Source organism: Moschus berezovskii, chromosome 23 (assembly GCF_049115385.1).
Source record: "Moschus berezovskii isolate FMDL1 chromosome 23, NW_MosBer_1.0, whole genome shotgun sequence".
NCBI classification, from domain to species: Eukaryota; Metazoa; Chordata; class Mammalia; order Artiodactyla; family Moschidae; genus Moschus; species Moschus berezovskii.
Window position 1 is genome coordinate 34,096,427 of NC_142482.1, and position 27,423 is coordinate 34,123,849.

Genomic DNA, 27,423 nt, shown 5'->3' on the forward strand with positions numbered 1-27,423 from the left:
TGTCAGGCAGATTCTTTACTACTGAGCCACCAGGGAAGCCCCCAAGTGTTCTTTAAAGTCACCACTGCCAATAATTTTCAGTGACTTCTTTCTTCCTACTATCTGCCCTAAGCTGCTGCTGCATGGGGTTTTGAAGTAAGTTAAACTTAAGAGAATTTATAAAGAATCTGAAAATCAAAAGCACCTACTTCCAGCTTTCTTTTTATAGAAGAATGTTCTGCATCTTAGTTTCCTCAGGTTTGCCTGGAAATGTTTGTGACCTAGTACTTTATTCTTGGGAAGTGTGAGCACAAATACTGCTTTTTTAAATATAATTCTCAATGGTATTAATAGTAAGAAAATAGAAAGGGTAAGATGGGATGGAGTGGATGGGTGTGAGAGTTTGTGGAGACAGGTTGAAGAGATTAAAGAAAGACAACTAGTAGTGAACTTGTAAACTGTTTACAGGAATGACAACCTGTTAGTAAAGAAGGAGTGACTAAAACTTTAGTAGATAATACATAATAAAAGTGCAGTAAAAATAAAGTATAGCTATTTATGATCTTTTTAATATGGGGCAGGTAGCCATGTTTGGTGTGTATGAATGAGAATATTTTAGTATGTAATAGCTATTCTTCACAGCGATCACACTGGATCATCAGAAAAGATTAAATTCTGTTCAACAGATAACCTATTGTTTTCACAATACAGCAGCCATGGAGATACATATTTCAAAGACTGCTTATTATTTCCTCATTTTTGCTTTCACAGCTCACTTTCTTTAGTTCCCAAAGTAGCGATACTCAAGATACTTTCCCTTCTACTGATGTGACAGAGTGTAGCCTTACCAAATTGATTCTAATTAGAATCTGAACAAATTTTCCTCTCGCAACATTTCTGTCGGCTTCCCTGGTAGCTCAGCTGGTAAAGAATCCACCTACAGTGCAGGAGACCCCAGTTCTAGCCCTGAGTTGGGAAGATCCCCTGGAGGAGGGCATGACAACCCACTCCAGTATTCTTGCCTGGAGAATCCCCATGGACAGAGGAGCCTGGCAGGGGCTACAGTCCACGAGGTCACTAAGAGTCGGACATGACTGGCAACTAGGCACAGCACAGCATGTCTCCAAATATAGTTGAAACACTTGTGCTTAGAGATACTTTGTGAATAAAAGTGATAGAGAATTATGTTTTCTGATATATTAACATATTAAAATCCCACAGTAAATAAATCTGTTTCATTTTGTTTAACCTGGTGGTAGAGGTTTAGTCACTAAGTCATGTCCAACTCTTGAGACCCTATACACTGTAGCCCGCCAGGCCTCTCTGTCCATGGGATTTCCCAGACAAGAATACTGGAGTGGGTTGCCATTTCCTTCTCCAGGGGATTTTCCCAACCCAGCATCTTCCAAGTTTACCACAGGAACTCTTTATTTTATAATTAGTCTCGTCTCTGCTTCTGTCTGCATGTTGTCTTCATTCTTTTAGACAAGTTGCCCTCAGTAGATTAGAACTGTATATATAGATAGCTTCTTGTTTATCTTTTAAGCCTTGTGAAGAAGCAAAAGAAAGCTCTTAGCCTCTTAGCTTCAGTTAGAATATTCTGGGTGATGGGTTCTGATTGACTTGGGTGATTTGCCTCTCGTTGTACTGATTTTGTGGCAAGAGCTGTTATGATTGATATAGATTGAATCATATAAGATTTTCCTTGTCATGAAACAATAGAGATGCTAGTCAATAAAAATTAGCCACTACAGTTTCTAGAGGAACATATTTTGGGGAATTCTGACTTATGCAATGTTGTAAATGGTGCTTAGATGTTGTTGACATAGTATTATGATAGGTATATTGTAACATGAAAAACACTGGTTATATTTTTAGTTTAATAAGATTTTGTAGAATAACCTACAAATTTAGAACATTTGGAACAGTGAATGACCTTTCTGCAGAACAGGTTTGATAAAGTTTTAGGAAAAAACTGTTTATAAAGGGCATCTTTATTTAACTTAAACCAAAAAATTCAGACAGTTTTTGTGCTTATGGGCTAATGATGATTTGGGGAATAGCTGAAGTTTATCCTGACAGTTTAATGAAAAGTATGATTGAGAGTTTAAACAACCTACTTTTTTCTTTATAAAAATTAATATTTTGAGAAAGATCCTGGGAAGACAAATCTTGGGTTCCACTGTTCTTCTAATTGCGTGCAAATCTCAAGTAGTAGGATTTTTTTAGGATCTAGATACACTGTTATTACACAGAAGGAACCAAATTTAGATTTTGCTTCTTGATTTCTTCCTCTTGGAACTCAAGAATCAAATCTGGGAAAGCTGTATTGCTGTCTGCTGGAAGTGAGTTAGTCATAGGTCAGTTTCTGTTGGTGACTTAACCAGATTTGAAGGGGATTTTTTTTCTTAACTTTTTAAAAAAAACACTCTAATCTCTGTTTTGTTTGTGTTAAACTCCATGGGATTAAGTGTTCTCCGGGAGTTGGTGATGGACAGGGAGGCCTGACGTGCTGTGATTCATGGGGTCGCGGAGAGTCGGACACGACTGAGCAACTGAACTGAACTGAAAATCATTAAGTTAGGAAAAAATCATTAACTTAGAGTAACTGATACAGGCATTCTCTTTTAGTGGTCACACACTGTGAAACAACTGAGAGTCACAGTTAAGACTAACAGAATAATGTTTCATCTCTTACCAGAAATTCACATTAAATGATAGACTTATGTACTGTAATAGTCCAGGAAACACATGCAGAAGATACAAGGAAATTTTTAGTTTATTTTAAACTGTGTATAAATAGTCAATTGTTAAATGTGTAAAATAGAAACTTTCCCTTTTATAAAGCAACCTAGGTACCCCATGTGGAGAAGGCAATGGCAAGCCACTCTAGTACTATTGCCTAGGAAATCCCATGGATGGAGGAGCCTGGTAGGCTGCAGTCCGTGGGGTCGCTAAGGGTCGGACACGACAGAGCGACTTCACTTTCACTTTTCACTTTCACACATTGGAGAAGGAAATGGCAACCCCTCCAGTGTTCTTGCCTGGAGAATCCCAGGGACGGGGGAGCGTGGTGGGCTTCCGTCATGGGGTCACACAGAGTCGGACACGACTGAAGTGACTTAGCAGCAGCAGCAGCAGGTACCCCATGATTTGTGGTAAATCTTAATCAGTCGAAAGACTTAATGAAGACTTGTCAGGGCTTTTGGTGGGGGGGAGGCTTACCGCTAAGATTAGCCACTGTTAATAAAAGAATATTTCAGCCTTTAGAAATATGAGGGAAAGAAAAAGGGGACTACAGTATTTCAAAACAAAAACAATACTAATGGTACTCAAAAATAAGCAGTTATGTTTTTATTCTGTCCCAAAGATTGCTGCAACTGTGTGAAACCCTGAAAGTCCCTCCCAAAAAGCTGCAAGATTTATCTCATGTGTCAAGTCTACTGAAAATGGAAAGGGCACAGCACAGAGCTAATGAGGAAGGTCTGGCATCATTGCAGGTATTAAGTTTGAAAAGGGAATTCATTATTAGGGGAAAGGGGAAGAGATTTAATTTAATTAAAAGTTTTTTAAATTATGTTATTCTTCTAATAACTAGTACTACATCTTGGTGCAGGTTTTTTATTAACTTTTTTTTTTAATCAAAACAAAACCTTTCAATTTTGGTCCTCTAAAGTTAAGACTATTCCTAATATATTTGTAATTAAGTAGCAGCCTTATTTTTTTTTATCAGACTTTAAATATAATGAACTGTCTTCTTATTTTTGATTAGCAAGTTACAGGAATTCATCACTAAATGCAGTAGAATTTAAAAACATTAGTTTTTCTGTCCTTCAGTGCTACTTTATTGACAAGAAGAGCACAATCATTATCATTATTTTTATAATCATTATAGATAACATGTAACAAGAGCCTTCTATGTTCTTCCAGTCACTGTTCTAAGCACTTTACAGTTATAGCCCTTAATGACTTAAAGAGGCCTGCGCTATATTTCATGTTTTACAAATGTGAAAAAGAGAAATATTGGCACTTTTAGCTGAACCTTAGACAGACTGCTCACAGTTATGATGCAGTCCTATTAGTCCAACTTTAGGGCATGTGATTTTTGATCTTTATCCTGTGGAAGATAGTGGGAGATAATATTTGCTATTAGGATAAACAACAGGCTTTTAATTATTGGATACTTTAGCAATTAAGCAATCTTAAGGGGCTTATCCAGAAGAAGGCAATGGCAAGCCACACCAGTACTATTGCCTAGAAAATCCCATGGATGGAGGAGCTGCAGTCCATGGGGTCGCTGAGGGTCGGACACGGCTGAGCAACCTCACTTTCACTTTTCAATTTCACACATTGGAGAAGGAAATGGCAACCCACTCCAGCGTTCTTGCCTGGACAATCCCAGGGACGGGGGAACCTGGTGGGCTTCCGTCTATGGGATCACACAGAGTCGGACACGACTGAAGTGACTTAGCAGCAGTAGCAGCAGCAAGGGGCTTATTAAATAATTATTAAAACTAAAACAGATTGGACCGTATATCCCTTTGTTGTTTTGAAGTAGTTTGTAGATCTGGTCTTTGTCAGCAGGTCAACTTTGTAAAGTAATAAGTCTGTTAATTTGTTACCAGGTGGTGATAGTTTAAACAGGGGATGCATCCCCAATGAGTTCTAATAAGTCAGCATTCACAAATAGGTCATTCCAGCTTTTCCATGTGATTGAAAATAAAAATGGAAGGGTTTATCTGTAAGCAGCAGATCTACTTGTAGATCTGTAAATTACAGATTTATAAATCTGTAATTTATATATTGTAAATATATTGTAAACTTAATATATTTTGTAAATTTATATATATTGTAAATTCACGTTGTTGTTGTTCCGTCACCAAGTCATGTCCTACTCTTGGAGACCCCATGGACTGTAGCACACAAGGATTCCCTTCCTCACCATCTCCCGGAATTTGCCCAGTGATGCCATCCAACCATCTCATCCTCTGTTACCTTCCTCTCCTTCTGCCTTCAGTCTTTCCCAGCACCACAGTCTTTTCCAGTGAGTCAGCTGTTTGCATCAAGTGGCCAAATACTGGAGCTTTAGTTTCAGCATCAGTCCTTCCAAAGAGTATTCAGGGTTGATTTCCTTTAAGATTGACTGGTTTGATCTCCTTGCTTTCCAAGAGACTCTCAAGAGTCTTCTCCAACACCAAAGTTCAAAAGCTCTGCCTTCTTTATTGTCCAGCTTTCACATCCATACATGACTACTGTAAATTTATAGAGTGGTGTTTTTTAGTGGTTTTCTCACTTTCTTCATTGTGTGAGATTATATTTAACTTTCATTTCAGTGTTACTTTGCAAGAGTATATTTTCAGTACTGTCACTTGCTCCCCTACTTAATGAACAGTTGGGCAGCATAATATGGTTTTTTGTTTTTTTTTTAATTTCCGCTTTGTTTGAGATATAAGTAGCAAAATGGTAAGATATCTAAAGTGTCCATCATGGTGATTTAATGTATATATACATTGTGAAAGGATTTCCCCCTATCTTATTAATTAATGCATCTGTCACCTCACTGTTTTTTGTTTTTTCGGTAAGGACATTTAAGTTCGACTTTTAATTATATAATACAAATTTCAGTTATATAATACATTGTTCTCCATGTTTTGTATCAGATCCCATGACCTTGTTTGGCCTAGTAAATGGAGCTCACAGACCTAGAGTTTTGGGTACTCAGGAATCAACACCTTTCTGTAAGGGTCAGATGATAAACATATTGCTCTTTATGAGTCGTGTTGGTTTTCATTGCACGGTCTTTTTTGTTTTTTTAACATCCTTTAGAAATGTAAAAATCATTCATCACTCTTGAAGCAATCAAAAGCAGCCCATGAGCAGTTGCAGACCTCTGCAGATACCCTTTCTAATGGTTTCTAGTAGCCATGATATATTTGTTAAGGAAGATTACTATAATTGACAGTAACAATCCTGCTTTCAGTATTTGGAAAATGATGTTAAATGTAAATACCAACCATATTGCTCATCAGGATTTCAGAGTTATTACTTCATTACTTTTTGCGTGGCTTCTGTGTGGCTTGTTTACTTGTTCCCTGATCCCCAGAGGCCGCACTGTCCTTTGCCGTTGCTAGGACTAGATCTGAAAGCAATGCAGTACTTAATACCATTTAGAAACGCAGAAGTGGGCTGACTCTATGTGTGGCCTGCAGTCAGTACACCCCTGGTATTTCCATATTTATTTCATTCATTTGTTTTCTCTTTTGTTTTCCTCCATACGTTTTATGTTCTTTTTATGTGAGAAACTACCACTCATTTTCTGTTATTATCTTTGCCCTAATGTTCAGCACTTTTTCTTTTGGCAAATGAAAATAGCACTCAGAAGTTCCTAAATTAGAGTTTCTCTGCTATTACATACTGCTTAAGGAATGCTGCTGTACCTGCTGCTGTGAATCCTTGGGTTCTGCTAAGTTCACATAGGTCTTCCAGGATCTCTGATACCAGCAGCTTTGGTAAGTTTTTGAGGAAAGGTTCATGTACATCTTTGTTTCCATTGGTAAATCAATCCCTGGAGAGACTTTTTTGAAAGAAAAATGAAAATTACCGGTTTCTTCCAGAAGTGTTTCAATATGTAAGATGTTTTTTAAAATGTTTGGGTTTTACTTAATAGTAGATTTAATTTAAAACATTAGCTTTCTCTTTCTGATGCAGGAAGAAACAGATAAAATGGTAGCGACTATAGAGTCAATGACAGGAGATATTCACAGCCTAAAGAACAAAGTTCATGTTCTGACAAGTGAGGTGGAAGAAGAAGAAAAGAAGATAAAACAGGTAATTATTCAAAAAAAGAAAAGGTATTACTAGAATCTGGATATAATTTTTCATTATTAGATTTTACCCAGACAACTTTTGAGTATAATAAGAGAAATCAACTTTTTGAAACAGTCTAGCTTTACAAAATAATCTATAGCTTTCTTTTTCTATTTTAGATGTTTCAAATAGATAGTGGGGTACTCTCTCTTCCTGAACTTTCTCAAAAGAGTCTCAGAGCACCCATCCTTCAGGTAAGTACTTACAATTTACCACATTAACTGCATCACCAGTTATAAATTTCATATATGTAAAAACATTATATGCTACTTCTTCTTCTTTTAAACAAATGAAATCTATGATTAAACTGTAAGGGAAAATTATTTTTCTTATATGATGGTATAGTTTGAACATCTGATGCTTGTCAGTTGCTGTATAACATTCCATTATATAGATGTGCCATAATATAATTTGTGGAGATTTTAGAAATAATTTTTCTAGTACAGGTAATGCTATGTACACCTTTGTATATGCATTATTACACATTTGTATAGTCATGGCTATAGGATAGATTTCTGGAAGTAAATTCTGACAGCTGCTTTGTTTATGCTTCTAATAATGGCATGTAACTTTTCCTAAAATAGTATACTATGTCCTGTTCATAGTAGGCTGCACACCAGTAACTTATCTTTTTTCAAAGGACCCCAGTAGATACTGTTGTCACTGTTTACCCTGGTAGAAAGCGTATGTTTTCTCAAAAAGTAACAAAAGTTTTCCTATCTAAAATCTACATAGGGTGAGAGGAATGGGATTGGGCAGAGAGCAAACATAATAATACAGATTTAAAAAAAGAATGGCAATTAGTTGATAGATAATTGCAGTCGAGTGATTATATAAGATTATTATTATTATCATTCTCTCTAAATAACATATCAATACATATAACATTTACCAATTACATGGGTAAAGTCAAAAGGTACACACTTCCAGTTACTTATAAATAAGTCATGGGATGTAATGTATAAGCTGGTGCCTAGAATTAATACTATATTGTATATTTGGAAGTTGCTAAGAAGGTAGATCTGAAAGTTCTCACCACAAGGAAAAAATTTGTAACATGTTTGGTGATAGATGTTAACTAGACTTACTGCAGTGATCATTTTGCAGTGTATGCAAATATCAAATCATTATGTTGTATGCCTGAAGCTAACATAATGTTCATGTTAATTATATATCAATAAAAAATAAAATTTAATAAACGAATTATTCTATCATGCCCACAGAGAGAAATTCTGACGCTAATTCCTAATCAGAACAGTCTTATGAAGGACTTGGAAGTTCTCCATAATTCATCCCAGATGAAGCACATGTTCACCTTCATTGAAGAAGTCTATAAAAGACTGGATGCCTCTTAAAGAGTTGGTTTTTTTTTTTTTTTGGTAGATTTTCCCATATTAATTTAATGTTTATGAATTTGTAAAAATGTTAATCTATGTGATATTGCAGAGGCTGAGGCTCCTTCAGATACGCACTTTAAAATTAACCTGTGTAGATCTACTGTTAGCATCTAATGTAGGCCTTAAAGACTGTTTTTATCAGTTCACAAGTCTAGAAACTCACATTTATGTTACTGTATCTCCAGTTATGTGCCCATAACCATAAAGTGAGAATAGCCACAATCTGATGGTTTGTAATGGCTGGATAGAGCTTATTTATCGTTTAATGCAAAGCAGGTGTGATACTATGATTTAATATATGTAAATTGTTTATAGTGCCTAGCACATAAAAACATAAGCGTTTGCTATCCTTCTTGTTCTTTAGCTGATGACTTGCATTTTCTGTCTGGTCATGTGGAACTGGCAACATCCCCAAATGCCTTTGCTCTTTTACATAACACCCTGGACTTTTTGTGGCATTATTACAATTTGCCAGGTGTCTTTAACTTTAAAGGCAGCATGAATGTTTTGTTTCTTTGTTTACGTTAGTGAATAGATGTTGAATATTTTCTACTCTGATCAGAACATACCTTTACTTAATAAAATTGTTAAAAAGAAACCCAAGCTCATTTACTCCCTTAAAACAAATGCCAAACCAAAAAAAAAAAACTTCTTTCTAAACCTTTCCTCATGATAATAAGCATATACATGTGAAGAAATTATCATTTAAATACATTAAAAATCATTTTTAACCAATCACAGGATATCATCTGGGTTGCTCTTAAGTATTTGTAGAATAAAATAACTAATTTAATTACTTTTCTGTCTAACCTAGGATGTTTAGTCAGTTAATTTAAAAGGTGCAATAATTCTGGTAATGCCCTCCAGGCTGAGACCACCAGGAAGACAGCTTGGGTTAAACAAGTTGGGTTTAGTGCTCACTGTAGTCATTGGGAACCTTGAACAGCTCAGCAAAAGGGTCAGAAGCAATATCCTCTTAGGAAATAATGGTCAAGAAGGACATTAATAGATTTTAAGGGAAGGAAGGTCTTCGAGAAAGGAAACCTGTAGTGCAGCATTTAAAGAGAACATGATTGTATATGCTTTGGACTGTCTACTGTGTGCTAGGAAAAGCAACTAAAAAAGATTTTACAAAACGTCTTAAGACTTAAAAAAACATCACTGAGAAATTTATAATCTTGTGTTTCTTAGAATGCTAGAAGAGCCCCAACTCACTAATTTTTGTCATTAGTCATGATGTTTATAATAGCTTTGGATGGGATGAAGGAGTTACTAAGTCTACTGTTCTGTCAGAACATCTGTTTAACAGATGATTGAACGTCAACAAGAATTTCAGTTCACCATTGTTGCTAAGGGGTAGTTCTTTATTACACATAAACTGGTCATACTACCCTCTTATAGCTTAGAAATGGAGAAGGAAATGGCAACTCACTCCAGTATTCTTCCCTGGAGAATCCCAGGGACAGAGGACCCTGGTGGGCTGCTGTCTATGGAGTCGCACAGGGCCAGACACGACTGAAGCGACTTAGTATGCATGCATGCATGCATAGCTTAAAAAAGTACATGATCTAAATCTACAGTGTCTTCTGGCAGGTAGGCAAAATATACAGTATTTTCTTCAAAGGCTGAATTTTGGTGTACTCTTTGTGAAGAATTTAAGAGTTAGTAACAGACCCAAGTAAAATTGAAATTCAACTACACAAGGTCCCAGTAATGAAGATAGTCATCCGTTGAAATATTCTTGTCTAGATTCTCACATACAACTGCTGCTACTGCTAAGTCACTTCAGTCATGTCCAGCTCTGTGTGACTCCGTAGATGGCAGCCCACCAGGCTCCCCCGTCCCTGGGATACTCCAGGCAAGAACAGTGGAGTGGGTTGCCATTTCCTTCTCCAATGCATGAAAGTGAAAGTGAAGTTGCTCAGTTGTGTCCGACTCCTCGCGACCCCATGGACTGCAGCCTACCAGGCTCCTCCACCCATGGGATTTTCCAGGCAAGAGTACTGAAGTGGGGTGCCATTGCCTTCTCAGATTCTCACATACAGAGGCCATGCCAAATATGATACACGTTCTTTTCAGTGACTGATAAGTACCGATGGCAGAAACTTCTAAAAGATAAATATTTTGGAACAAAGGATATATGGTATAAAAATGTAGCCTGTGTTAAAGATAGCATATCAAATAAAATGTAGAGAAAATATATTCAGTAAATGATCTTGAAGAAACTATCTAACTCCACTGGGGAGAGAGCTAGAACATGGGTGCATACATACTAAGTCACTTCAGTTGTGTCTGACTGTGCAACATATGGACTGTAGCCCATCAGACTCCTCTGTCAAAGGATTCTTCAGGCAAGAATACTGGAGTGGTTGCCTTGCCCTCCTTCAGGGGATCTTCTCGACCCAGGAATCAAACCCATGTCTCTTTACATCTCCTGCATTGACCGGGTGGGGGGGCCAGGGATTCTTTACCACTAGCACCACCTGGAAAGCCCAGGGGGTGGAGGAGTGGTGGTGGTAAATATTCCCACTTTATGACAGAATAGATCCAAAGTAAATAAAATTGAATGAAAAATAGAAACTGAAAAGGATTTATGAATGAATTACTGATGTTCGTGTGTCTAAACCCCTACAGACATACTCCTCTTGTAGTACTTTATTGCATTTTGCAGATACTGCATTTTTTACAAACATTTGTGGCCACCCTGTATCGAGCAATATTGATGCCATTTTCCGAATACCGTTATTTTTTAATTAAGGTGTCTACATTGTTTTTTAAGATATAATACTGTTGTACAGTTAATAGACTTATAATGTAAATGGAACTTTTATATCCGCCATAAAGTAAAAAAATTGGTGTGAAGATTTGCTTTATTGTGATCTGGAACTGAGCCTGCAGAATCTATGAGGTATGCCTGTATTATGCATATAAACAAAGATAAAACCATAAAGGAAAAAAAATCAGTAGATCACTACATAAGATTGAAATTTTTAAGATAAAATTTTTAAAAAAATAAGCCAAAGGCACAGCACAGACTGAAAAATATCTGCAACATATATAAAATATAGTATTTTTATTCATAAAGCTCTAAAATCCAGTAGCAGGTTAAATACCAATAGGGAAATGGGCAGTTCTCAAACGAAATAACCAGTCAATAAGTATCAATACTTGAAAGATTTTTCAACCTTAAAAATCATGTAAATGCAAATGAAGACACAACTTTTTCAGCTATTGGATTGGGAAAGATTGAAAAAGACTTAAGGAAAAGTTGCTGAACATACAGGGAAATGGATACCCAGTAATGCTGCTGAAGGGAGGAGGGCAAATAGTGTCATTTGGCGGGGGCTGGGGGGAGTGCAACCTGCACAGATACGTTAACAGAAATACAGTTTACGGTCAGTCGTTTAAAGTCATTATTTTATATTAATTCTCCCATTCTCACAACTTTCAGTAGGGCATATGTTTAACAAACAGGTTCTGCCTAAATATGACACACCTGCTCAGTGACCTAAAATTAAAGGATTTGCTTTCTTTTATTTGGTTAGATAGAATATCTTGGCATTGTTTACTGAAAATACATGCAGGTGCACCTGTCAAAATTAATACCTGAGTCATTCAGATTGGTGTAGTTTCCAAACAGAAGTCTCCTAAATCCTCTCAGATTTCATTCACTGTCAAGAACTATTCAGCTTTAAGGAAGAAAGAAGGAAAGCAAAAACAGAGAAATTCACATTTCCCATGTGCACTTTATTCTTTCTAAAGTGACTGATGTATTTTTCTGTCCTAACTAGTTTTCTTGTTAAGAGTTGCTGCCCTTTCTTTCTGACTAACTTCACTCTGTAGGACAGTCTCTGGGTCCATCCACGTCTACGAATGACCCAATTTCATTCCTTTTCATTCCATTGTATGTATGTATGACATCTTTACCCATTCTTCTGTTGATGGATGTTTCAGTTGCTTCCATGTTCTGGCTATTGTAAATAGTAATGCAGTGAACTTTGGGGTATGCTCTGTGGTGATCGAAATGGGAAGGAAATGAAAAAGAGAAGGGATATATGTATATATATAGCTGATTGATTCAGTTTATCATACAGGAAAAACTAATACAACATTGCAAAGCAACTATACCCCAATAAAAATTAATTAAAAACATCAAAAAGAGTTGCTGTCCTTGAATGTATTTCTTGCCATTCACTGCCATACAACCACTTTCATTAAAGTGGCTGCTGCTTTTAGAAACCATATCCAAACACTGGTCATATTTGTTAAAATTGGACAAAGAGGAAGATAAAGGAGGGACATTTTCCAAATACAACGAAGTGGGAATTCGTTGGTAGTCCAGTGGTTAAGACTTGGTGCTTTCACAGCCAAGGGCCCAGATTCCATCCTAGGTCTCAGGGGTTTAAGCTACCACAAGCTGCATGGCGAGGCCAAAAAAAAATAAACTATTATACTTTTTTAAAAATGAACTTCTTCTTAACTAATAGAAACAAATGTGCCTTAATATCAGTTTTAATCATTTCCGCCCCAAGGAGTTCCTTAAAATTAAGGTAGATTTTCAAATGGAATGAAAGCTATATAACGAAAATAACAGTGATAAATAATAGTAAACAGTGGCTGATATTTATTGATCTGTGCTACATGCCAGGCACTGTTGTAAGCCCATTACATGTATACATGTATTTATACCAATATTTAATCCTAATTATAGGGATCAAACCCTGTATAATCAGTATTATTCACATCCTGCATAATCTGAGGCAAAGCTAAGTAACTGAGATCACTCAAATAGTAAGTGATAGAGCTAGAACGTGAAAAAGCATTATAATTTTGACTTCTTAGGCATTTGCTGATAAGCTACAAATAGAAGGTAGTGCTAAAACTAATGAGTGAATTCTAATACACCAATGTACAAATATTTGATAATATGTATTATGAATTTGTTCAGTTGGATTTCTAGAAGAAAATCTTAAATTTACATTAGAAACCTTTTCCCCCCTTCTTTTCTTTTTTTCCTTTTAATTTCAAGAGTCAAAAGTTTAGGTTAGGATAGGGAGAGAGGCGGGTCAGCGTTTCAGGATGGGGGGACACATGTGCACCCATGACTGATTCATGTCAATGTATGGCAAGAACCATTACAATATTGTAAAGTAATTAGCCTCCAATTAAATTAATTTTAAAAAATTTCTTTCACTTGGCAATGGATATTTGGTAACCTATCATTCCACTGTAGAATTAAATGTATTTGAAAAAAATTTTCTTTACACCCAAAGATATATATATATATACACCCAAATTCTCACATTTTGTGGGATTTTGTCATCAATGTTTCATTTTGATTTTTTTTTTGTCTTGTTCTACCCATTCTTGTTTCTGATTGTTTCACTTAGCTTCTGCTTCAGATAACTTGCATTAAAATTTGTCTTTAAGTTTCTACTTGCTTAATGACTGTACAGAAATAAAGTAAAAAAAAGTTTAGGTTAACTTGATGAACCTATTTCAACTTTAATTATCCAATGCAGTTTTCCTGGAAAAGGTATATTTTTCCTTTTTAGCTATTTTTCCTATGGCAAAAAGCTACTATTCTAGTTAGTTCAGATGTTTAATAGAGAGCAAAGAACTTTGTAAAAAGAATAGAAGTTCTGTTCTGGAGCATGTACCCTAAACCTGGGACGACAGGTATATGTCCCTCCAAGTCCATAAATAACTTGGCCCCTGACTTTTTGAGGTTTTCTCTGATACTGTACTTCATACCTAAAATAGTTTCTGTTCTATAAATAACAGCTTCTGTTCATTTTTTAAAATCCATTTTCATCAAATAATGTACAAGAAAGATTAGATTTATATAGGCCCCTTAGAACCATGCATGGGTATAGGTTGTCCTGGGTAACATCATTTTTAAAACATTATCAGTATACTAGGATCAAAAATGCTCTTACTTTGACATCCGGTAATTGTCCTCTAAAACAATTTCCTCCAGTCACTTTCAACTACCAACTACCCATTGTATTATTACTTAAACAAACATCTTCAAATAAGAATGCCCTAACATCTAGTTTGCCGACCAAGGTCCGTCTAGTCAAGGCAATGGTTTTTCCCGTGGTCATGTATGGATGTGAGAGTTGGACTGTGAAGAAAGCTGATCGCCGAAGAATCGATGCTTTTGAACTGTGGTGTTGGAGAAGACTCTTGAGAGTCCCTTATACTGCAAGGAGATCCAACCAATCCATTCTAAAGGAGATTAATCCTGGATGTTCATTGGAGGGACTGATGCTAAAGCTGAAACTCCAATACTTTGGCCACCTCATGAGACGAGTTGACTCACTGGAAAAGACTCTGATGCTGGGAAAGGTTGGGGGCGGGAGGAGAAGGGGACGACGGAGAATGAGATGGCTGGATGGCATCACCGACTCTGTGGACATGAGTTTGAGTGTACTCCGGGAGTTAGTGATGGACAGGGAGGGCTGGCGTGCTGTGATTCATGGGGTCGCGGAGAGTCGGACACGACTGAGCGACTGAACTGAACTGAACTGAACATCTCTAGGTTTGATCTTGACTTTGTCAGACTTAAACATGGTAACAGTATCATCCCAAGTGACCACATTCAAACTGAAATTATCTCTCTATACTGCTGAGACATTCGTACTGTTTATTATCCTAAGGCTCAGGTATTGTGTGCTGAGATGCCCATGGTGCTTGAAATTGCAGCCAGTGGAGCCAAGTAAATTCTGAATGAATTTTCATTTGGAAGACCAAGGAAAAGGAATGAAAATTCTCAAAAAATACTCTGTTCCGTGAGGGGCCTCCTTAGAGATCACTCTCTTTCAGACTTGGAAGTTTAGAGCAGCAAAATCATTTTCTTCAGAATAGATAAAAATATATAAACAGTATATATATATATACTGTCTTCCTATTGTATCCTATTTGTCTGGGTCCCATTCCTTTTTATTCTTTTCCATTGCATCCTGTCAGAAAGATAGGTTTTGTGTCTAGAAAACATCCATCTCTAAATCAAGATGGGTATTCAGTGCCTTTTACACCATAAAATAAATGTGGTAGAAAGAGGAGGAATGAAAATACTCATGGTAATTTTTTTCACCTGACGTCATAAACTCCTCCTCTCCTTCTGTTGTGGATACCCTTTCTCTTGCCCTCCTCTTTCTGCGTAGAACTAATTAGGGAAGGTAGGGTTGAAGAATTAACCAGCCTTGGACGGAGAAGGCACTACACTGCCACACGGTTTAAGACCTCAGTTCCAGACTGAACTCTCAACATTAGGTAAGCATTTATTCATTAAAATAACAAGTATCAAGTCATTGGTTATAATTACAAGCAGAAATGGGAGACACAGAAAGAGGAGAGATGAAATACAACATTGTATACGAAGACCAAACTATATTTAGGTTTAGAGGAAAAGATAATTTCTTGCTGTTGTTTTGGGGTTTGGAGGTGCTTTTGTTTCTTTGCTCTCTTAAGTTGTGATATGGAGAAAAAAACCTTACGAAATATAAAATTATTTGCATTGTGACATGGGCACACTAGAGAAACAGACAAGAATCTCTCTAAATCTCTCTAAACAGAAAACCTATCATCTGAAAAATAATCAGTATTATTGGATTACAAGTACTGTAAAAAGTTCTTTATTTCCTCCTTAACAAACATTCACTATTGTATTATAAATGGTGTGTGTTGTGCTAGCCACTCAGTCATGTCCGACTGTTTGTGACTGTAGCATCCCAGGCTCCTCTGTCCATAGGATTCTGCAGGCAAGAATACTGGAGTGGGTTGCCATTCACTTCTCCAGGAGATCTTCCCAACCCAGGGATCAAACCCAGTCTCCCACATTGCAGTCGGATTCTTTACCATCTGAGCCACCAGGGAAGCCCATAAATGGCATGTTACACCATAAAAACAGACTTTATGTTTCATTTATTTATAAGAATGAATTCTAGGAGTGTGTCATGCCTTCCTTGTCTGATTAACATTAATAACATTTTAGCTGCTTGCTGTGTCCTGATGGGCACCCAAATGTCTCAAGAAACCTCAGTTCCTAAAACTTATGTTGGTATAATTATTTTCGTTGAAATGGTGACTCTGCTAGTGATAAAATTTTGGCTAAAGGAGGTACAAACCTTTACTTTCCTATTCAAGAACAGGTGTTTATTCAGAAACAAACTCACAAACAGAACAGACTTGTGATTGCTAAGAGGTGGCGGTGGGGAGGGATGAATTGGGAGTTGGGGATTAGTAGGTACAAGCTATCGTATATAAAACAGATAAACAAAGGTCCTACTGTATAGCACAGGGAACTGTATTCAATATCCTGTGATAAACCATAATGAAAAATAATGTATATATTTATATATATATGTGTGTGTGTAATGAATCACTTTGCTGTACAGCAGAATTTAGCACATTATAATCAACTATACTTCAAAAAAATAATTTTTTAAAGGACATTTGCTTATTATAGGGAATTTATAATTAAGTCATGAGGATATAACATTCTGACCTTACACTTTTCAGATTTAATAGTTGTCATTATGACTTTCTAATGGGATTCCAAATGTTAAAAAATATTTTATGAGACTATTTTTCATTCTTATTCTCTGAGAATTTCTGTCTTCTTTTTTGTGAGCTTTAAAATTTATCTTTGTCTTTAATAAAGGAAAGATCCTTTGAAATTTATCACTGTTTTCACTAAAGGATATTGTCTAGTGTTGTATATTAATTACAATGTCCTCTTTGTGTGAACCCATGGGAGAACTGTCCCTCTGATTTTAATGTCACCAATCTGTGACCCTGCAAAATTTGTGAGTCAAAAAAGCTGCTTAGCCTAGAAGGATAAACTGAAGCCGAAGCAAGTTAGGTTTTGATTATATAGGAGCTAAAGAACTGGACTTAATTTAGAAAGGAATAAGTGAAATTTGAGCAAATGCTCTGGTAAAAAGTATAAAGATAATTTTATGGGCAGTCTAAATCATGTAACTAATCATGTTTATTTCTCTTTGTGTTAGCTTGCTAGAAAGCTTAGAGTAAAATACAGCCTGTTACCTGCAAGTATAGTTGATTTTCATTGTTCGTGGTAAGATTCAAAAAGTCACCTGTGAACACTGTCTTAATTATTTTTGAACCATTGCTCCTAAGGAAAATTCAAGATTAGGTTCCTGCAAGCCTCTGTTCACAAGGTTTTTATCGGCAAATCAATATATAACCTTGTTACATGTGTATTTTCATTTAAAGACACATTACTTAATGTATCTTGTTGATTATCACTGAACTTACAATCAAGAGCATTATAACCCATGCCTAAAAGAAACTTATCCAATATGTGTATTTTCTCTAGGAAGGCACGTGACAGCCTTTTTGCACTTAGGAACACCAAACAGCACTTAAGCATTTGCTTCAGGGCCACTTTAAACAGTGAAATAGCCAACAAAAAGCAAAAATTGCAAAAGAACATGGCACTGGGACTTCCCTGGTGGTCCAATGGTTAAGATTCCACGCTTCCAATGCAGGGGGCTGCAAGTTCCATCCCTGGTGCAGGAACTAAATCCCAACTAAGACTAACCAAAAAAAAACAAAACACGGCACTAACTAGACGTGTAAAGGATTTGTTTGTAGTAGAAGAGCTTGAACAAGAAGTCAGCTTCTTCAGCTTCAACTGACTGAAAATGTGGGCATTGGGAGGCTCCAATTTTTTACTGTCCTGTCCATGTCCACAGATGACCTCAGGATCACTGTCAGTACAGATTTGAAGTTACAAATAAATTTCAACAAGTAGGTGAATTCACAAATATGAAATCCATGAATAAAGAGGATCAACCCTACATGCAAGATTGTACCTCTATATGCCTTGCCTGCCTACTTCACTCGTAACTCCATATTTCTTTTGTATCTTTGTGTTTCTGGTAGCCTGGATTTTTATTTTAATTTCATTTTTTATGTATTTTTCCTGTGTGTATAAGTGGTTTTGAATCCTTCGGGGAACAAACCAAGCAATTAATAAGCAAATCAGCTACAATCATTTTAGAATTCCTCTTCTTTACACTAGCAACCTAACTGCATATTTATCTCTGAACATCAAACCTAGTAAGAGAAACATGATCAACCTCCCATTAAAATCATTTCATTTCATTTTCTCTCAAAAGATGCTGAATTAGAATTAGTGAATGTGTTTAACCTAAGGATTTACTTAGAAGCTAAGATTGCATTTAGAGATGAGGTGAGTGAGTGAAAAGTCAAGCAGATACAAGGATGAGGAGATAGTGGCTATAAGTCTTTCTCTGTTCAACCTCAACTCTGAAAACTTCCTCTTTTCAGTTTCCAATGTTAGCTCAGACTACGAGTATTAAGGCCCAGAAGCCTGATTTGCTGACTGCCTCAGTCCTTCATATCTCTTCCAATTCTTGCTGGGAATGCAAACACCTCAGACATGCCACTTAGTGGACTGGAGCCTAGGGGGCTTGATTATAAGAAACATGCTTCTTAGAAGTTCAGACTCACATAAACTATATGACAGAGTTTTATGATGATGGATTTTAAATAAATCTATGGTCATACATTCTGAGTATCTCATAGCCACACAGAGATGCCGCATAGAGAAGTCGAGTAGCTTTCTCTGTCTGGAAAATGTATTGTAAAGAAATAATCCAGCAGAAGTCCAGGTTCTCAACATATAGTTATCTTTACATCCAAGTGCCTGGCTGCTCAGGGTAGGGAACAAGAGTACGTTGGATAAGCTCTATCACACTATTTTTAAATTTTAAAAATTAAAATTAAAAAAATTAAAAATTTTTTTTTTCTCTAATTCAGTCAAGACCTGATTGGAAATATGGGGAAAAAATTTTCTTGGAAACAAAAAGCCATGGGACAGAGCCCCCAAAATCTACAAAATGCAATTATTTGAGAATGCATGGAGTTGCATATATTACATTTAGGCCCTCTACATCCCTTAATTTTATCAGACTAAAATGAGCCTCAGCCTTAGCTCACATCTGATTCATCTTTAAGCTAGGTATTTCTCTCCTTTTAACCACCTGACCCACTCAAGTTTTTCTCTGGTTTTTGCCCCACATCTTGAAAAGAAGTTTTCCCTTCTTCTTAGGTTAAGAAGAATCTTAACCTAAGACTCTTCCTCTGAGCTTCATATCATTTGTTCAACAACTACTTTCAGCGACCCTTACTGTGCCAGGCCCTGTGGTAGGTGCTGGGCATACAGTGGAGCACAGAGCAGACATGGGTCTTTCTTCATGCAGCTCACAGGCTACTTAAGACAGGCTTCTACCAAAGAAAACACAAATAAATGTAAAGTTACAACTGCTGGCATGTCCTGAAGGAAGAATTCAGAGTACAGTGAGCATGTGTAATGGAAGGCTTAACCCAGTGTAGACACTCACATCTCCCCAGGATCCAGTTTTGTGAACTTTCCATTTCCAGTGGTTCTGATTGACACATCCCAGGGCTTCCTTCTCTCTCTCTTTCTTCCCTCTTCAGAGGAAGATGGCATTCAGAATTAATCTTTAAAAAGAACCATGGTACTGATGAACCTATTTGCAGGGCAGGTCTAGAGACCCAAAGGTAGAAAATAGACATGGAGACACAGCAGGGGGAAGGGAAGGGTGAGATGATTTGGAAGATTAGAATTGACATACACACTGTGCTGTGCTTAGCTACTCAGAGTTGTCTGACTCTTTGTGACCCCATGGACTGTAGGCCGCCAGGCTCCTCTGTCCACGGGGATTCTCCAGGCAAGAATACTGGAGTGGGTTGCCATGCCCTCCTCCAGAGGATCTTCCCAACCCAGGGATTGAACCCAGGTCTCCCGCATTGCAGGCAAATGCTTTACCATCTGAGCCACCAGGGAAGCCCAAGAATACTGGGGTGGGTAGCCTATCCCTTCTCCAGGGGATTTTCCTGACCCAGGAATAGAACTGGGGTCCCCTCCGTTGCAGGCGGATTCTTTACCAGCTGAGCTACCAGGGAAGCCCAACATATATACACTACCATATGTAAATAGATAGCTAGTGGGAACCTGCGGTAGGGCACAGGAAGCTCAGCTCAGTGCTGTGATGACTTAAATGGGTGGGATTGAGGGGTTGAGAGGGAGGTCCAAGAGGGAGGGGATAATGTATACATACAGCTGATTCACTTCATTATATGGCAGAAACTAACACAACATTGTAAAGCAACACTCCAATTAACAAAAGAAAAAAAAAAAAAGAATTACACTCTTATCCCTATGCAGTGAGGCTACTGGGGAGATTGACAACCCCCATACCAACCCTTGCAAGGTGGCTGGCTGCTGTGGCTTTGTCCTGGAGTACCACATCCCTGTCCCCAGTGGCACTAGCATCATCCCAGCCCCTGTGTCTAAGAAGTTACTTGAACTGGTGACTTTCTGTACTTCTGCCAGGGGCTGTACTGCCTCCATGGGCAACTTTCCCAAGGCCTTTTTTTTTTTTGGATGCACTTGCTGAATCTTATTTACCTGAGCAAAGATTGAACCCACATCCTTGGCAGTGAAAGCAGGGAGTTCTAACCACTGAATAACTTTTGATGCCATTTCCAAGACCTATAGCTAGCTCACTCCTAAAAGAGATGGTATTCACCAAGTATTCATATTAAGAATTCACCGACCATCTTAAGACCCACACCAGAGTTTCTCTGCGGAAGACCCCGACTCCAGTTGTAGCCACCGTATCATTTTATATGAGAAAAAGTGAATGAAGCCCAGTTTAAAAAGACAAACAAATGAACAAACCAAAAAGACAAACAAAAAGCTTCAAGGATCTTTCTGGGTAGATTTAAATATTAACAGACAAAAATTAAATACATCCTTTCATGCTTTCAATTAGGGGTGGAATTACTAGCTCTCCACTCTCCAGAGAAGATGCTGATTCTTAACAGTTCTACCAAATTACTGATCCTGGAAAAAATGCTGAAGAGTCACTTTCCTGAATCACTCAAGGTATGAAACATTGACTGGTTCTATCTTCATTTTATTAATCTGTGAAATAGCATCAGACTTATAGCTGTTTCCCAAATTTTCCTGATGGTAAAACTCTGGGAGTACTTTAAAACACAGTTTCCCAGTCCCCTCCTGCTACAGACTGAGTCAATGGATTGGGGATACAATGCAGTTAGTTATATTTTTGACAGCCTTCCTAGGTACCATCTAGGAAAATTCAGGCTGTGCTGGACTGGACTATTTATGAAATAAATTTCAGTTCTAACTTTTATTAAATGGCAGAAGGGTAATTTCTTACTTGTGAAAATTTTATTTTTTAAAGACTTCTAAATTCAGATTAGTTGACTTGGCCTGAATGGTATGTATAATTTTTTTCAAATATCTTTCACATTATCTCATTTGAGCTTCAAAAACATCTAATCAATCCCTCTCTAAAATTAATTCCTCTGTAATATTAAAACCTCTGAATATTTTTACAGATAATATTACTAAATAAATTCCCCATTTCCAGGTGCTAGAATTCAGATTTAAATGCAGATTATCACGTTTCAAATTGAGTGTTCTTTGGAAATGCTTGCCTCTCACAGAACCATCTGAAGTAAGAATTAAGGAAATGAACCGTATAGGCACAGATAGATGCCTTTCTGAGAAATCTCCTCTTTCATAGCTGCTTAGCTCTTTGCTCCTAATTTCTTATTTCTCCTACCATGAGTCTTTTTATCCCTGAATCTCTTTATCCTCCTTTAATGATTTCATTGTTATATAACGTCTGGCTCTGTTCTTTGACCATTGTTTCAAAATACCTTTTTAGTAAACACTAAGTCCTTTAGTGAATAAAAAAAGATAAAGAAAAGATAGTCTCAGTTGTTTCCTCTTCCTCCATCCACTGGAATTAATAGCTGCGCATTTTATAATCTCACTTTAGGCTTAAAGTTTAGTTTAGTCACTCAGTTGTGTCCGACTCTTTGCGACCCCGTGGATTGTAGGCTACCAGGCTCCTTGGTCCATGGGATTTTCCAGGCAAGAGTACTGGAGTGGGTTGCCATTTCCTTCTCCAGAGGATCTTCCTGACCCAGGGATCGAACCCAGGTTTCCCACGCTGTAGGCAGACACTTTACTGTCTGAGCCACCAGGGAGGTCTTCAGGCTTAAATGTTTAAGTATCCTTCCAGATTTCCTTCACAAGCTCTACCTGCTCATTTCTCCAGCATTTTAACTCCCTCCTAGCCACTTTACACAAGCCACTCCAGTACTCTTGCCTAGAAAATCCCATGGACGGAGGAGCCTGGTAGGCTGCAGTCCATGGGGTCGCTACAAGTCAGACATGACTGAGCAACTTCACTTTCACACATTTAGAAGGAAATGGCAACCCACTCCAGTGTTCTTTCCTGGAGAATCCCAAGGACGGGGGAGCCTGGTGGGCTGGCGTCTATGGGGTCGCACAGAGTCGGACACGACTGAAGTGACTTAGCAGTAGCAGCCACTTTACATCTCCTCTCAACACTCACTCTTTGGATAAATAAATTATTGAAAGGATTTATTTGTATTCTTATTGGAGGACAGTTGCTTTACAGAGTTGTGTTGGTGTCTGCCATACAACAACACAAACCAGTCATAGTATAGACTGATTCTGTATTATACAGACTGATTCTTTAGGGGCCCTCCCTGTAAAGCCTTCCTCCCCTATCCCATCCCACACCTCTAGGTTGTCACAGAGCACCAGTATGGGCTCCCTGTGTTACACTGCAGCTTCCCATTAGTTATCTGTTTTACATATGATAACATATATATGTCAATGCTACTTTCTCAATTTATCCTACCCTCTCCTTCCCCCTGTGGTTTCAACCAATGCCAAAGCTTTCAGCTGGTTCTGATCTTTTACAAACTAGTTATTTTTTCGGAATCTGAATACTGTAAAGAGTTTTTTTTTCCTCTTAACCTTGTGAACATTTCAATCATGTTTAAGTTCCATACTTGAATAAGGATTATGCTTTCCTCATGTGAAACCATTTTAATAAATGTATTACGCTGTACACACAAGATCATCAATTCCAGAATTTAATCATGAAGAGAACAAGCATGACCCTTCCAGGTTACTTTAGTTTGTGGATTTTCACTAAGTGTGATCCATGTTGCACATTAGTATTAGACTACATTTGGAAAGGTACAGTCTATGAGAAAATTTGAGTGAGGTCCCCGTTTGGGTAAGACAGAAGAGAGTTGGATCATCTTCTAGGCATTGAGATGAGGGGAGTGATTTGAATTAAGATAGTAATAAAGGAGATAAAATGTAGACTCTGAAGCCCTTATAATTTAACTTTTTTCATTGAAGTATAACACTAGAAGGGGCTTGCCAGGTGGTGCTAGTGGTAAAGAAACTGCCTGCCAATGCAGTAGACATAAGAGACTCTGGGTTGGGAAGATCCCCTGGAGGATTTCTTCACTCCAGTATTCTTGCCTGGAGAATCCCATGGACAGAGGAGCCTGGAGAGCTGTGTCCATAGGGTCACAAAGAGTCAGATAGGACGGAAGCAACTTTGCACACACCCACATAACACTAGAAAGTGCACAAAACATAATGATAGAGCTCGGTGAATTTTCTCAAAGTGAATATCTATGTGACTTCTACTCCATTCGTGAAAGAACAGTACATCAAACACCATTCTTCCCCCACTCCATACTCTTTTCCTGTCAGTATCTTTCCCTGCTCTCCCATAGTAACCACTATCAACTTCTCAAGTCATCATTTAATTCTGACTGTCTTTGACATGTAATATAAATTGAATCACACAGTAAGTATCTTTTTGAACTTAGCTTCTTTGGCTAGACAAGTTAGATACCATGTTGCTCTTTTGTAATCCATGGTAGGAATATGCCACAATTTATTTATTTATTCCACTGTTGCTGGATATTGTTTCCAGTTTCTGTCTACAGTATTATAAAAATGCTGCTGTGAACACTGGTCTATAGCTTAGCTCTCCTCCTTACCATCACAACTTTGTCTTCTCTAAAAGCACAGAGATAACATATGAAAGTTGCTTTGTGGGACAGATATCTTTGATTCTTAGTGGAGAAACAAATGTGAAAAGTCACAGAACAGAATTCTAACGATACTTCAGTATTGTTTAGTCAATAAGCATTTGGTCAGCTCTGTCAGACTCCATGGATATAACGGTGAATAAGACATAGTTACAACCCTCAGGGAATGTTTATACAGACCTGCTCTATCAAGTCTGAAATGCAGGGTGTGCTTTTTGGCTTTTTTTCTGGGAGATAGTATCTCAGTCTCAAGTGATATTTACTTGTAATTCAGGGTTGAAGGAGTAGTTGTACTTCACATATGATTTTAAGATAGTGTAGTAAACTTCAAAAGCAGCTGCACATAAAAATTATCCATAGAACTTTTAAAAGGTATATGAACTCTAAATCTAGATATCAGATGCTGATTCATTAAGTATTACTGACCTATGTTCCAAGTCCCTGTCTGGTAAGCCTATTGATTTGGTACCTCTCGCCATTGTGCTGAAAAAACACTAAGCTTTGGGAGCATTTTCACAGACTCTCATAGACACTTTAACAGTTTTCATGTGCACTGATAAAATATCAAGGGAGAAGTCTATATGCGTGTGGGTTGTGAATATATGTGTATATATTTATAATTTCCCCTCATGGCCATAGCTTTGCAGTAGTACAAGAAATGAAAAGAGCAATAAACATCTTAAATGGTTAATAATATGACTAGCTATTCCTCTGGGTTCTTGCCTCAGGTTTATGGAGCAGTGATGAACATAAATCGTGGGAATCCCTTTCAAAAGGAAGTGGTGTTGGATTCATGGCCTGACTTCAAAGCCATCATCACACGGCGGCAGAAAGAGGTACAGTTTTAAAAGGCAAAAAAGAATTGGTACCAACTGAAATGAAAAGATGAAGTAAAGGGGAAATCGTAACCATCATATAGCTTAACAAGCTATATACCTCACTATTAGCTTCTAATTTGACTGGCTTTGGAGTATCAGACATATGGAAACCTCCAGTCTAAATGTGTTCACTAGGATGATTTCTCTAGTGTTTGATAATCCCTAGAAGCATGAAGCAGATACGCTTGTACATACTAGTTTTCCCACTGGGTTGATGATTCCTTATGATCATTGACTTTGGTCATATGGATAAATATGAAAGAAGATTGAACAAGACAGCATCCTCCCCATTCTGCCTCTGAGACAAAGGAGAGGCTCACGTGATCAAAGCTGGTGTCCTGACCACATTAGGAAAATACTGGAGTTCTCTATCTAGAGGATGTGTTTTATGTGTTTGTGATTATGTCTTCTGTCCTAGACTGAGACAGACAACCTGGACCATTATACTAATGCCTATGCTGTGTTCTACAAAGATGTCAATGCTTACCGACAGCTGTTGGAAGAACATGGTGTTATCAACTGGGACCAAGTTTTTCAAATACAGGGTGGGTCAAGTACAAGACACTAGACAGGCATTTTTTTTCTCCTTTCTGTCATATCTTTCATATATATAAATATGGCACACTTTTCACACATATAAACCCACATATGTACAAATACAGTTACATATATTTTATATATTAACAGCTTATATATCACAGTCTTGTAGCAATACTTTTTTTTTTATTTCTAATGAGGTTTGACCTTTGTGGTTGGCAGAGGCCATTTAAAGGAGGCTGTTTTTAAGCAATTATTTTTCCAAAAAATGGTATCAGTGAATATCATAGGATATTTCTCCTTATTATTTCTAACCCTTTCCTATCATAATCTTTTAAAGTAAATCTAATTTAAGTCTAAGCCAATAGGTAAGCGTTTCTTCTTTCTAAAGCAAATAATTCTCGAAAAAGATAATCAACTGGTCTGCATAGGATAAACTGAAATTATTTTATAAGGAAAGAGTATATGTGGGCTCCAAGGAGATAATTGCATAGCCATCAACGCTTCTGAAAGAACTTTAGGCCAAGACCAAAACAGATTAAGACTTTTGCTTGTTTGGATGGATAGCTTTGGCTTCAGTGTATCACTTGCTCTCTCAACTTTTTATAATGATTGGGAGTTGATATAGGCAATGAAGTTATTGTGTGTAGCTCTTCCAGTGAAATGAGTTCCTTAATCATTTGACTCTGGGAGTTGGTGATGGACAGGGAGGCCTGGCGTGCTGTGATTCATGGGGTCGCAAAGAGTCGGACACGACTGAGCGATTGAACTGAACTGAACTGAACTGAGTCATTTGACAAGAAGGTAGGAACCCCCATGTTAGATATATAAATTCTGGTAATTTTTATCAGCCAGAAGTAGCTGAAGCCCTCTACAAGAAAAGTTTCTGTCCACCTATAATGATTTATGTAAATTCATAACCTAAAAACTTGGGATGTTGTATATATATTAAAAAAAATCCCCTTGCAAATGCTCAAAAAGACTTTATAGAGGCAGTTCTAAACTCTCTCACACATTTACAGATTTACCCCTGTTTTGCTGGTTAGAAGTGAGGCATAATTCAACCATTTGCTTATCTACTTAACAATTCAGAAAAATCTCACCAGGATTACTTTAATGTGGAAATGAGTATATCTCCTCCTTGATGTGAAAAGTCATGGCAGTAACTGGATGGATTTTGGTATTATTGGTTCAGTTCAGTTCAGTTCAGTCACTCAGTTGTGTCTGACTCTTTGCGACCCCATGAATCACAGCACACCAGGCCTCCCTGTCCATCACCAACTCCCGGAGTTCATCCTCAAATCCCCTGAATTCATCATTATGGAGAAACCATCCCTCTAATTGCCAATACTTTCTTTCAGAAGGCTGAGCTATTAGTTGTGAGTTATACTCATTTTAATTGATAGTCATCTTTCCTCAGGGTTTGGTGGGGAGAGATGAGAATAATAGCACCTAGTATAGCTGGAATGGTAAAACCCCTCATTTACCTTGTAGAGCAGTACCGGCTTTTGACTTCTGATGTGGTCTCAAGTGTAGGTTTCTGTGGTAAGAACTGTAATCTCTTTAGGACACTGAATAGCTTCTGTCATCAGGGTCTTTACTATTCTTATTCAGAGAACCTAAAAAGGTGCCATTTCTATAACATCTCTAAATCATGAGCCTCCCTAAAATCCTATCAGCTAGACATAAACAGCCTTTTACTTTCTGCCACAGTGCAGGCTAGGTCAGAACTACTAGTTGGGCTGCTGGATAGATCA

General features: G+C 37.5%; 2 protein-coding genes across 3 annotated transcripts in view; both read left to right on the forward strand.

Annotated features, from left to right (window-relative positions):
• Positions 1-12,828, forward strand: part of CENPQ (centromere protein Q) — a 25,583-nt gene extending 12,755 nt beyond the window's left edge. Inside the window, exons 6-10 of one of the 2 annotated variants that reach the window (XM_088831115.1) lie at positions 3,350-3,479; positions 6,688-6,807; positions 6,966-7,040; positions 8,070-8,204; positions 9,993-12,828. In XM_088831115.1, the coding sequence (XP_088687241.1) occupies positions 3,350-3,479; positions 6,688-6,807; positions 6,966-7,040; positions 8,070-8,201 (457 nt within the window). In that variant the 3' untranslated portion in view covers positions 8,202-8,204; positions 9,993-12,828. Of the gene's footprint in view, positions 1-3,349; positions 3,480-6,687; positions 6,808-6,965; positions 7,041-8,069; positions 8,842-9,992 lie in introns of those variants that run through there. The other variant, XM_055406799.2, reaches the window with a different exon arrangement.
• Positions 8,140-27,423, forward strand: part of GLYATL3 (glycine-N-acyltransferase like 3) — a 26,737-nt gene continuing 7,453 nt past the window's right edge. Inside the window, exons 1-4 of the mRNA XM_055406874.2 lie at positions 8,140-8,204; positions 21,101-21,213; positions 24,980-25,087; positions 25,548-25,674. Of these exons, the coding sequence (XP_055262849.1) occupies positions 21,136-21,213; positions 24,980-25,087; positions 25,548-25,674 (313 nt within the window). The 5' untranslated portion in view covers positions 8,140-8,204; positions 21,101-21,135. The remainder of the gene's footprint in view (positions 8,205-21,100; positions 21,214-24,979; positions 25,088-25,547; positions 25,675-27,423) is intronic.